The sequence below is a fragment of the Octodon degus genome, unplaced genomic scaffold (assembly GCF_000260255.1).
Source record: "Octodon degus isolate 3935 unplaced genomic scaffold, OctDeg1.0 scaffold00220, whole genome shotgun sequence".
Lineage (NCBI taxonomy): Eukaryota > Metazoa > Chordata > Mammalia > Rodentia > Octodontidae > Octodon > Octodon degus.
Genome location: NW_004524796.1, coordinates 2,068,024 through 2,081,656, shown reverse-complemented (window position 1 = coordinate 2,081,656; position 13,633 = coordinate 2,068,024). Strand labels below are relative to the sequence as shown.

Genomic DNA, 13,633 nt, shown 5'->3' with positions numbered 1-13,633 from the left:
GAGGGGGTGGGAGAGGGTCCGGCCCACGCTGCGCCTGGGCTGGGACTGGTCTCGCCGGCGCATGGTAGCAGGAAACTCTCCGCACACTCACTGGACCTGGGCTAGGACTGGGTCTTATAATTTTTTTTTGTTGTTGTTGGCACTATCTTTGTCCCTACTAGACAAAACAAATGACAGATATCCTGAAAGGTAAATATTTTTTCCCACACTGTCCAGTTTTTCTCTTTCCATGTCTTGAAAGCAAGGTCAAGAAAGTTTTCCCATCTATCAGTGCTATTTTTTTCTAATTACATTTTAGTTAACTTTCACTGACTAATCTTTTATAGTAGAGGTGAAAGCTATCTTGTTACATTTGTGAATATAGTTTTTTCTCATGTTATTCTAACTTGCTTAAAAATATTTGTCCTGATATTTCTCATATGAATAGTTGTCTTAACATATCCTCACTAGTCTAGTTTTCTAGGTTTAATAATGACAGTAATTAAAATAATAATTTATACAATTTCAGAGACTACTAGGCAATGAATAAAAACTTTAATAATTACTGAACGTCTCTCATTGCTAGGTAATTTATAGCTTTATTTCACTTACTTTCCATGGCAGCCCTTTGTGGGAACAGTCTTTAATATCCATTTCATTGATGGAAAAAGAAGGCTTAGAGAGGATAAGACAGTTTCCCAAGGGTGCAGGACTAGCGAATGGCAGATCCAGAATCTGGACACAAATTTCTTTGTCTACTTTGCTTATTGTTTGGTGCTTTCTTCTGTTTAGGACCTTAGCTGATGGTGAGCCCAAAGGTAATAAGGGTATGCTGTCCCACGTGGTAGCCTTTAGCTGCACATAGGTATTTAAATTTAAACTAATGAAGGTGATATTACATTAGAAATTCAGCTTCACAGTTAACTAGTCACATGTTAGGTGCTGCTACATGTGGGTGGCAGCTGCATTGGACAACACAGATATAGAATATTTCCTTCATCACAGAAAGTCCTATTAAGCAGAGCTGCTCTGGAGTTTCTAATTAACTCTAATCTCAACTAGTTATGTTTAGAAACAAATCTTGTAAGGAACCAGTGATTACCCCTGGAAAATGAGGCTCTCTGTCTTCAGAATTAAGGGAAATAGCAGTGCTGTATAGTGTTCTGTGGCCCTTGCCAATGATAGTTGATTACATTGCCTTCCCTCTCCGTTATTCCAAGGAAAGCTTCATGTCTGGGTCAGAGTTAAGGGGAGGGAGAAAGAAAGCTGAAGAATGAATGGGAGGATGCTGTATTAGCTGCCTTAATGAGAACCATTTTAAATGGGCTTGCTTCGATGCTTCTTAGACATTCTAATGGGCTTTCTCATGGGCTTCCTCAAACTTCACTTCCTCCTTTAAATTACACTATACTATGTGGCATAGCATGTTTATTTTCCATGCCATATATCCTCTTGCAGTGTGCTTTTCCTTAATATTCGTGTGGCATCTTGCCATCCTGACCACATTCTCACCTCTGGTCTGTCTTTCTACATTGTATTGAAAAATAGTGTTTGCCTTCTCTTAAGGTGCAGTGTTAAGGGCATAATCAGTTCACAGATCTCCAGTCTTCCTATGTACAGTCCTGCTTCCTGTCTGTGGTGCCTTATATGTAGCCAGATGTTGGTAATAGTAATCCAAAATATGTACTGACCCAAAGTCAATTTTCTAAGGAAACTATATTTGAATAAAATGTTTATAGGTGGTTTTTTATTTATCAAAATTTATTAGCAATTTCGAAATAAAAAACTTTAAGAACAAAGAAATATACTTTGCTGACATAATAAAAAAGTTTTTTTCTTTTTGTCTTTGTGAGACAGGGTCAGGCTGTGCAGTTCAGTTCAAACTGGCCTGGAGCTCTCTTTGTAGCCCAGGCTGGTCTCAGACTCCTGATGATCCTCTTGCCTCAGCCTCCCCAGTGCTTGGATTACAGGCTTGACAGTGTTTGTAAATTCAGAACCCTTATGGTCTTTCCTTAATGCTTTTATTCTGAATTGAGCTGTTACTCTGGATGAAAGCAAATAGACAATAAATGTATTCAACTGATCTCCCTTTTCACAACTAGATGTCAGTGTTAACATAGCTCATTAAATGTGTTAGGTGTAGTTATAATGAGGTAATTCAGGTACTTAACCTATACAAGGAATAGATCAGAAAATAATGTAAATAAGAGACAGGAAAAACAATTTTACAAAATTATTTTTTCCTATTTCAAAGAGAGTTGATTAATTCTATATTTAATATTTTTGTTTCTGTACTGGGCATTGAACCCAGGCCTTTCACACTAAGCCAAATCCTCATTCCTTGTTAGTTTTGAGATATGGTCACCAAGTCCCTAAGTTTTCCACTATAGATGCAAACTTTGGGTCCTTCTGCCTCAGCCTCCGAGAACATTGGGATTGCAGTATGTTTGTAAATATTGATTTTTCACCCATTTTCCTAACTATGCATGGACAATTATGGATTTGTTTTGTTTATTTAGCTAAGAAAGTCAGGTAGAGTATGAACTTGTACTCTACTGTCTGTTATCAACAAGAAATTATTCCCTACAACTTTCCCAGAAAGAGTAATAAGAAAAAGGAGAATTATTTTTATTTAAATGTAAATTTGCCTTTTAAAATTCATTCCTCCTAAGTGGAAGCATGATGTCTTTTCATATAGGTTCAGTCTGAAAGTATTTTAAAATAATTTGTATTATGTTTATCTATGATGTTACACCTTTTTTAAAAACCTATGCTTCCCATTGATAGATGTGTAATCCAGAATAATAACTGAAATATTATGAATAAAATCCAGGTGAAGTAAAAGATGAAAATACTTAAAGTACATCCTCACGCCAGTACTACCAAAGGATCCTAGGGGATCCCTTTCCCCAGTTTTCTCTCTCTTTGAGACTCACTATTCTTAGACTACTTAAGTGAGAGAGCTTATATAGGTAAAATTGTATACAATTTTGTTCACTTGGACATGTCAAAATACATTTTCAACATATATTTATGCCACTTAAAGATTTTCAGAGACTAGATTTGAACTGCATACCAGGAAATAGCAAGACAGCTTATCTTTGGATCTTGATTTAAATTTGACTGAATTGGTAGGCTTGCTTTTGCCCTTATTATTTATAATTTTTTCTTAGAAATACACTCATTCTGCAAAGTAATTCTGTTTTGAAGGGCAAGTTGAATCAGAGTCAATAATTTCTCAGCTTCCCTAGTTCAAAAGCTCAGACTCTGATATATTTCAAAATCTGAAACTTTGGTCACCAGCATGATACCAGAAGTAGAAAATTCCACAGCTGACCAAAGGCAGATGCACCAGAAATATGGTATAAATTACACTTAGGCTATGTGCATAAAGTATACATGAAATATAAATGTATTTTCAGTTTAGATTTGGGTGCCATTCCCCAACCATCTTATTATGTATGTACAACTTTTAAGAAATTCAAAACATTTAGCCTCAAGCAGTTTGGACATGGGATATTCAACCTGTGTGTATGTATACCCATGGAACTAACTTTGTAGGTCACACGATAGGTCCTAATTTTAGAACACTCTAAAATCCATGCAAACTGCATTTGCTTATTGACTTTTAAAATCCATTCTTTCCTGAGAAAAAGAATGTTCAGTTCATCAGTTTTCAAATCTCCACATTAAATACTCATTTGGCAGTTGCTTTTATCAGTTTTGTTCCCTCCAGGCACAAAACAGAAGAGCATAAAATTAATTATCGATTATGGTATAGACTTAGCACATCACTTTGGGTTTTCATCCAGCCTGGAAAAGATGAAAATTGTATTAACCAGCTCCAAGCAGTCCCTGTTTGCTGCATGTTTAGTGGAATTCCAACAGTACAATGAAGTCTAACTCTGAGCTCTCTTGTAGTGATTAGTTGTGGCTTAGTTTTTAATTATTACAATTTTTTGATTTTGTAAATTAATTCTTGGATACTATTTTTGTTATTTGTTTAGAAGCTTTCTTGATCTGTGCTTCAAGATCCTTAATTATGTGCTCAGGCAAGTATCTAGGTACTGAATTTAAATTTAGTTGGAAGCCACTCCCTCTGTTATTACGTTAGGTCTCAGAGTTTCCAGTGACTCGTGTCTATAACACAGGGACCTGACTTCTCAGGCAGGTCTTTGGGGCTTTCTTCTGGCTTCATCCCTTCTAGGCCTCAGTGTAAAATTGTGAATGTTTCTGAGCGTGTGTGTGAGCCTTTTCCCTCTTGCCCATCTCCTGTGACCCCATTTTATTTCCAAGTTTCTGATGCTCAAGCCATAGCTCCTTATACTGTACCCCATTTAGTGCTTGTGCTAAACTGAGCTAAGCATTACCCAGGCAATGGTTATTATTAAAGAGAAGACTATGTGGATCTCCTATGTAGTATTATATTTTCTCTGGTGACTTTATTAAGTCTCAACTAATTTTATTTTTAAAATTGTCCTGATTTGGACAGTGTCCATACAGTTGTATACATGTTTTGAGAAGGAGAGCAGGAACTGCAAAATATAACAGTAGCTACAGTTTGAGTTCAAATTTTTACTGTCATTTAAAAATGTAGGGCTGGGGAGATAGCTCGGTAGACTAAGCGCCAGCGACAAGCACAAGGACCCTGGATCGTGGGTACCACATACATGCCTTGCTGACCCCTCCCTGGGTGTGTGGACCAGGCTGTGTAGTGAGACCCTGTACCAAATACATTTTTTGAAAATAAATATGTTAGCTGAATCAGAAACTTTTGAAAATGCTTTATCAGCAAGATAGATGGGCAGTAAAAATATCCCTTTGAAATTGCTTTTCTTAGTCTCTTTTTTCTCCTGGTCTGTCAAAATTTAACTTTTTAAGTTTTGTTTATTTTTTTACCATGAATCTTTTACATTTAAAAAACAATTATTTATCTCATTTAAGTTTTTATCTAAATTTTAAGCAGGTGACTTTTGTGGCATGTGAATTGGGTCTCGGTAAAGCTTTTGCTTAAATCAACATACCTAAAAGCATTTGCAGTGTGAAGCAGCTTAGTCTCAGTACTAGAAGAGGAACACATAGTAATTCATTTATGTAAAGTTCCAAGTAATATGGTGACTATACCTCCTCTATTTTTCATTTGTTTTTTAGCCTAGGAAATGTAAGTGTGGCTCTTAATGTGAGAAGTAAGGGAACATAAGAGGTAACAATTAAAGTTTAATTTTTTTTTTTTTTTTTTTGCAGAACCGGGGATTGAACTCAGGCCCTTGCGCTTACCAGGGAAGCACTTATTCCACTGAGCCATCTCCCTGGCGCCTAAAATTCAATCTTATCTCTAACATTGGAATGCTATTAGAGAGATGAATGAAAAGTACTTATTCAAATATGCTGTTTCATGCCTGGTTCTTCCTTGGCTGGGCCTCCACTGACAGTCTGAGACCTGGCTAGATCATTGAGAACATATGGAAATGTACTACCAAGTTCCACTATTTTGACTTTTCTGTGTGGTGAATAAACTGATACTAAGGACTTTTCTTTTTAAAGTGTTCTGTTTATCATTGCAGAAAGCTGTATACCTGCACAGGTGGTGGCCGCCATTGATGTAAACACTGTTGCTAATGAGGTATACAAGTATAATTTTCCTCACACACCATTACTGGCCAAGACAATCGAAGTGAGTAACTATTTTCATATACATGCAACATGGGATTGATTAACTTTTCCAAATACTGATTTATGGTGCCTTAACTAGAAGATAAGTCATATAAATAAAAGTTTAGGAAAAGAAAATTAACATTTTATATTGTTGAATGATAGTATGCTTTTTTAAAAAATTCCAGTTGTAGAGAAAGAATTAATATTTTGAGCTCTGAGAAAAAGGATTGAAATATGAGAATGTGACTTGCAAATGTTCAGTTCTGTGGTTATAATAAGCTTTATTTGATTATTGTTTGGACAATTTTTAAAAAATGTTATTTATTTATTTTTTTGGTGGAACCAGGGATTGAACTCAGGCCCTTGCGCCTGCCAGGAAAGTGCTTATTCTCCTGAGCCATCTCCCTGGCTTAATTCTTTACTTTTAATAGATAGCTAGCAAGCTAGCTAGTAGGCAGGTAGTAAAAATAAAGGAGACAATCACTATTACTTTTAATTTTCTTTAAGAGTTTATTCAGGCTAATCTAATTCGCTTATAATAAACTCAGCAACATTTAACATTGATATACAGTGAGTCATTTTAAAAGCAGCACAAAGCTATGTTTTTCTCTTCTAGTTTCTTGTCATAAAGAACTTTATTCACAAATTTTGTGTGAAGCCATAATTTGCATACAACTAACAATACTCATTTTAAGGGTGCAGTTTGGGTGTTTGCCAATAAATAAACTGCATAACCACTGCTGCAGCCAAAAGGTAGGGCATTTCTAGTATGCCGAATCATTGCCTCGTGCCTCATTTCAGTTAGTACCCAACCCCAAAACCAGGCAATCACTAATTTTCTTTCCTTTATTATGAAGTTCTCCTTTCCTTCATTATAAATTTCACCTTTTTAGTGTAGCATAAAAATAATCATGAAAGTGTAACTCTTTTTTAGTGTAATTGCTTTTATTTAGTATTGATGTTCTTGGAATTCATCTATATTTGTATATTACTGATTTGCTGTATTTTATTGTAGAGTAATATTCCTTACAATAGAACACTGTACACTACAGAATGTGTATCTGTTCACTAGGTGGCTTTGTGTGGGTCTTTGTTTTTATTTCTTATGGATGATAAATACATGGGACAGAATTGTTGGATTATATGGCAGTTTTATTTAAATTTATGATAAGTTATCAAAAGCATGTTTATATTTTATATTCCCACCATGACTGTCGAGAAATTTTACTGCCTTGTCAACACTTGATATTGTCAGTCTTAACCTGTAACCATTCTAGTGAACATGTAGGAGTATTGTGATTTCAATTTGCATTTCCCTGATGACTGACAATATTGACTACCTTTATGTAGACTTGTCAGTCAATCATATTCTAGCTTAAGAAATTACTTGCCCAACTTTTATTAGTTGGGCATTTCTATTATTATTACTTAGTTGTATGAGTTGTTTTCTGTATTAAAATTATTTGGCAAAAATGTATATAACAAATATTTTCTCCAATTCTGTAGCTTTCCTTTGTGTCTATCTGAGTGGTGAAGTTACCCTTTTTCTCATTATATCTAGACCTCAGTGCAGTCTGAGAAATCTTTGCATACTCTGTTTTTTTCTAGAAGTTTTACAGATTTAGCTTTTACATTTAGGTCTATGATCAATGTAGTTCCTTTGCTAAAAGATAGTGTGAGGCATGAGTCATGGTTTATTTTTTTTTTCCAAAGTGAAATAAAGTTGTCTTAGCACTATTTGTAGACTATCCTTTCCCTAGGCAATTTCCTTGACTCTTATTTAAAAAAACCAACAAACAAAACAAAAACAAAAATACCCAAATGTGTGACCTATTCTGAGGCTCTTTCCTCAGTAGTAAAGACAGGATTATTCATGTACCAATAATGAACTATTTTGATTGTTGTAATTTTCTAGGATGTATTGAATTCAAGCAGTGTAATTCTCTGTTGAATTATCTCTACATGGTTTCTGTTGGAAATAAATCAAGTGATTCCTACCCCTGTGTAGGATCTGGGGAGTATTTGGTTTACAGCTTCCCAGTAACTTTCTGGTACTCTGCCCTACCTTTGGCCACTGTGATCTTCCTGCAGAAACTCCAGGCTCTTTCCAGCTCACCTAGATTAGCAGATTCTGTTTGGAGTTCCCTTCCCTTCACTGTTATCTAGGAATTGTTTCCAGGGAGAAAGCTGTGGCAATCATGGTTCAACTTTTTTTTCTAAGTGGGTAATTGGATTGCTTATAGCCTAATATTTGAAAATAATCATTAAATCTAATTTTCTAGGGTCATTTTTCATTGAAGGATAAGTTTTTTAGAGTTTACTTCCTAAAGGGTAGAAACATAGGTGCCATTTTTTAGCATAGAGATACACTTTACATAATAACATTTGGAAGTGTACAGTTCAGTCGTTTTCAGTATTTTTACGAAGTTACGCAATCACCAACTCTAATTCTAGAACACAAAACTCTGAAAGTAATCTTGTGTCCATGAGCAGTCAATCCCTAGTTCTGCTCCCAGAACACTGCCTCATTTCTGTCACTCAGTATCCCTGAAATCATGGCAATGAGGAACCTACTCTTTGACTTTGTGGATCTGACTCTTTGAGGTATGTAATATTAAAAAAACATTTTCAGGCTTTTTTCTTTCTTTTCCTTTTTTAAAAATTAATTTTATTGAGAAATAAATAGCAATGAGACAGTTTCAAAACAGGTTAGCAGAACAGTTTCAATAATTAATACATTGCATATTGTCTTTGTAGTGGTTATTCATAGTACAAGATGCAGACATGACATCTGTCCAAACACTGTTAGTACAAATCTTTCCTCTCACTGAAGAGAAAATAGCTGTATTTCTATCCTAATTATTTTGTATATACAGATACAAAATGGTCCTTCAGGGCCGGGGATATGGCTCAGTGGAATAAGCACTTCCCTGGCAAGTGCAAGGGCCTGAGTTTAATCCCCGGTTCCACCAAAAAAAAAAAAAAAAAAAAAAAATCCTCCATTTATATCCCCTTTTTTGTTTAGTTTTGTCAGAGATGGTTATTCCATTGCCATTGAAATATTGTAGGTGCGTGAATTCAGCAAAATAATCCAATATAGTGCAGTAGTCCGTATTAGTAGTGGGTTATCCATGGGACTGGCAATGTCAGAAGTTGTTGATGAGCCTTTTACAGCTCAACATATTAGTATGGCTTTACTTTTTATACTTTGTTTTTATACTTTTCTGCTAGATAGTTAAGACCAAGATAAAACAAGACCTAAATAACAAGAAATGTAGCTTTTGTATCTGATAAGGTCAGTTAAATCCCCTCAGGATTTACCCTGAAACTCTGTACCATAGTGTGTAGATCCTTAGTCAGTGTCAGCCTTGTGGATGAGTCACGGCCATTACTTGTTCAATTTGCTCTCTGTGAAAGCCTGAGAGAGTGTTTTCTCTCCATGTGACTCTCCTTAGGCACACTCTACATCATCAATCACTTTTCTCTGTGGCCCCATAATCTCCTTGATCAGAAAATTTGGGACATCACTGAGTTACAGGATGTTACAGTGCAGGTTCTCTTATGTCCTGAATCCTCACTGACTTTGAAAGGCTAGGGCCAAAGTGTTGGCTGTCCTTGCAGCCCTTCTTTTTCTCTAATTTTTGGTAGGTAAACTTAAGTTGTTAACCTCCAGAAGAGAAGCTTAATGATATTATTACTTAGGCTTTTTTCATTTAGTGTAGTGTTTTCAAAGTTCATGTTATAACATGCACCAGTACTTAATTTCTTTCTATAAATGAATAACATCTTATTATGTGGGCATACTATATTTATTTATCTGCTAAATTCGTTTTAAGACCCCTTTCATAGTTGCTATAAAAGGGAAACATTCTCCAGCAATATGACTCAGTATCCAAAAGGTACAAGGTAGTATTTTTGTTTCCCGGTACTGGGGATTGAACTCAGGACCTGACACTTGTCAGGCAGGCACTTATGCCACTCATCTATCTCCCAGCTCCCAAGGTAGTGTTTATGTATTGAAGTATACCTATCCTTGATGTTGATGACATAGTTTTTCACATGAACATTATCATAATCATATTATGATTTCATCCTCTCAGTAACTAATAACAATGCATTTCATTAATATGGCAAAACAGAATCAGTCTAGCCTTTTGTTTTAGACATGAGAAAAAATTGTATTCATAGTAGAGGAAAGGGGCAGCGGAGTTGGCTCAGTGGAATAAGTGCTTGCCTGGCAAGCGCAGGAGCCTGAGTTCAGTCCCTGGTTCCACCAAAAAAAAAAAACAATACTATGCAACACATAGTAGAGGAAAGATACGTATAGTAAGTAATCTTGAATTGACTCTAACATACAGATTTATGTCTATTTATGTTCTATTCCTATAATATAGAATATGGTAATAATAATGCTTTATTGAAAATGTTTAAAATCTATGTTCAATTTTAATTTATATATTTAAAAACAGATACAACCAAATGGCCACACTAGCCAAAAGATTCTTCCAACCATACAAAAACAACAATGAATTCTCAGTAAATCACTGAATAACTATTTAAGAAATTGTTACTCTATTTTACCCTAAGATAGACTGTAAGAAAAATATATACATGAGGATAGATTGGAATCCCCATATGTATGCTAATAAAGAATAGAAAGATTTAGAATGACTATTTAGATAATTCTAGTTCATTTGAAAGGTGAATCAGTTTGCTAAAGTGATGTCTGTAAGAAAAAAAAAGTCAGATTCCCTACATTTTTTTATTTTGCTTTCCACAATATAGTCAGCAAATGACTGTATTAATTTATGGTATACAGTGTGATTGTTTATGTATGTATATATTATAAAATGGTAAGGCAAGTTAATTGACATGATTCTTCACATTCTTAGCAATTTTTTAGTTTTAAGAGCATTTAGCAATTTCAAGTATATAATAGTTACTATTAACTATTAATAGCAGTCACCATGTTGTATATTAGATCACCCATATTTATTTCTCTAATCTAATTGAAAAGTTGGCTAATAACTCCCCACCTCTACACCTCTAGCCTGTTTCCACTACTGTCACTTTATTTTCTGCTTCTATGAGTTTGTCTTTTCCAAGTTTCACATATCAATGATATTGTGTGGTATTTGTCTGTGTCTTATTTATTCATGTTGTCTCAAAAGGTAGGATTTTCTATGTGTTTTAATCTCTTGCTTGATATTCCTTATATCCCTGTTTGTATAATAAAAAATGTGAAGTGAAAGGGTGTATTATGTCTGGGGAAAACAGGTGGAACTACGCCAGGGATCATGTTTCAAAAGGGCATAGGTAATGAAGACCTTAGGAATAATTGGAAGCCAGTGGGAAATTACTCTTGTGTAAGCTTCATGTCAGCAGAAATCCCATCTGGGTTGTTCTTTTTGTGATTGAATACCTAGTACAATGCTTGGCATGGTAAAGATGCTCTGAGTGCTGGTGAATTAATCTAAGAATATTTCCTACTGGACGGCATAATATGTCCAAAAAAAGGAGCAATGAAATACCAGGCAAAAGCTCATAAAGAGTAAAAGAGAATGTCAGATTGATACTGAATAAGATAAGTTGCAGGTTAAAAGATACTGGGGAGCCATAGAAAGTTGCTTTGTAATGATAATTGGTGCAATCTTCAAAGAAGATCTACGTGTTGTGAGTGTACATGCATAAAATGACATCAGAGTTCATAGGGCAGGGCATAATAAGAAATTATCTCTCAAGTTTTTTTGAATACCTACTACAGAAAGGAAACCATTGCCTTATGAATATAAATTCAACAATTCTAAATAAAATATGAGCAGATAGATCAGCAGCATATTAAGAAAATAGTATACTTATGACTAAAGTAAAGTTTGATTTGAGAATGCAGTAGGTTGTAACTAGAAATTCTATTAATATTTTTAAACACACTAATAGTTGGAAAGAGCAAAACTATGTCAGAAGATATTTGGCAAGATTCAGGATCATTTTAAGTTTCTCTTAATAAAATTACAAAACATGAGTACTACTCATTTAACTTACTAGCTTTATATATGTTACTGACTTTTAATACAGTGCAATATTATAATTAAGAAGGTGGTGATTCTGGGCTGATCCCTTTAAATTTCTGATGAAGGATATATGCTAAGTGCCTAATGAAAGGACAGGCACATGCCTTACATTTCTCTGCTTGGCATCTAATGTATAAAAAGAAGCAAATTGAGGTTTGAGTTCATCTTTTTACAGTCTTTTGAAGTTTTTTGACTATAACCAGATGCAAAACAATAAACAAATACAGGTATTTGAAAATGAGATTTTCTTCTGTTCTTGTAGAGACAAACACAACAGGGGGATGGTGACTGATGAGTTATTGTCAGTTGCAAAAATAAAAAGCATTGTTGATGGATAGGTGTTGTAGAGCTCCAAGACCCAGGGCAGAATAGTTAATGATGAAATCTTCCCTGTGTGACTGTGGAAAACAGCAGTGTTATGCTGGAGGTATCATGGAGTCAGTAGTGCCTAGGACAGGAAAATCCTCTTCCAGCCTGCGCTGGCTCCTGGGTGGGACGTTGGGGGAAGTCACTCCTTTTCTTACAACCTCCGTTTAGTGCCTGATTTTCTTACGAGATTGCTTTTGGAAGTTAGCTTGACTGGCGTTGATTTGAAAAGGATTTTGTTTTATAAACTGTTAAGATAGTTGATGTAGTTAGCTATTGGTTCACATTTTTGCCTTCTTTCTACTTTTTTTACATATTTTTACCCCAATGTTCATTCCTCAGGGCATTACACTGGAAGAGTTTGACAAATTGTCTTTCAATATGATTTTAATGAGCCCTCCATGTCAGCCATTTACAAGGTATGTAAAGTATTTTTCTGAGAAAGTGCTTTTGAAGAATACTAGCTAGATCTTTATAGTTTTGAAATGTTTCACAATAGATCCTTTCCTCTACTCACAATTATAATTCAGCGTTAACCTTAAAGGAAATGACAATTATGTGTGCATAATAGTTTGATCAACAGTTATATACAGGATGGTACTTTTTATATCTATGTGAGATGCAGCATCAATTTCCAGCCCAAATTACTTTAGTTTGTTTCAACTATTGAGCATTCAGCAATTGCTTTCTAATGTAGATTATTGAGAATGAATTTACATAATAAGTATTCAATTGTAACTTCAATATAAAAGCAAAAGCTTGTCTATAATGCATTTCTGCATTTTTGATTTGTTAAATTTGATATGTACATTTAATAATTCTGACTTCTTATAGCCAAAAATTATAATTTCTTTATTAAAAATCATGTATTTACACATTTTGAAAAGTTATGTCAAGTAAAATCTTAACTAAATTATAAACAGACAAACAAAAACCCTTGACCCATTTTGGCATAGATAAGTTATCAGAGAAGGAGAAGGCTCTGTGTAGAGTAGCTCTCAGCATAATCAAGACCATGGCCTCCTAGGTGCAGTAATTGGGCTGTGTACAATAAGATGCAGCCCCAGCAATGCGAAGTTTCACATCTAGCCCAGTGTCTTTCCTCCCACTACCCTTATTTGTTAGCCCTGCTTACCTAGATTTTTTAATGATGGTATTTAAAATTATTTTATGTAGTGATAATAATGATAAACCTCTAAGTGTCTTATATTCAGCAAATTGGTGGGGTAAGCCTTGCTCTTGTCTTTGTTTTATAGGTGAAAAACCAAGGCATAGGAAGGTTAAATAACTTTCTTGAAAATCTGAGCCAGGATTTATTAATCATTTTATGTATTTCTGTTATGTACTGAAAGAGTACTGAAAATAAAAAGCATAGAGAAAAAGAATGGTTAGCTGCTTTCCAGGAGAGGGGAATTCTTTCAGAGCTGATATCTGAACTCTGTCTGAGAGAGAAATTGAATTTCTGTATAACTTATGTGTAAACACAATATAAATTGTGTGTTGATGTGCATTTTAAGAGCACTCAGTTGTAATACTTAGTTCTTTGTCTTTGGTTCATGTAC

At 34.8% G+C, this 13,633-nt stretch overlaps 1 protein-coding gene across 3 annotated transcripts in view; it reads left to right on the top strand.

Annotated features, from left to right (window-relative positions):
• Trdmt1 (tRNA aspartic acid methyltransferase 1) overlaps nucleotides 1-13,633 on the top strand; it is a 53,910-nt gene that overhangs the window by 19,998 nt on the left and 20,279 nt on the right. For 2 of the 3 annotated variants that reach the window (XM_023705436.1, XM_023705435.1), the window contains exon 2: nucleotides 12,414-12,490. In XM_023705436.1, the coding sequence (XP_023561204.1) occupies nucleotides 12,453-12,490 (38 nt within the window). In that variant the 5' untranslated portion in view covers nucleotides 12,414-12,452. Of the gene's footprint in view, nucleotides 1-5,543; nucleotides 5,654-12,413; nucleotides 12,491-13,633 lie in introns of all 3 variants that reach the window. The other variant, XM_004645189.2, reaches the window with a different exon arrangement.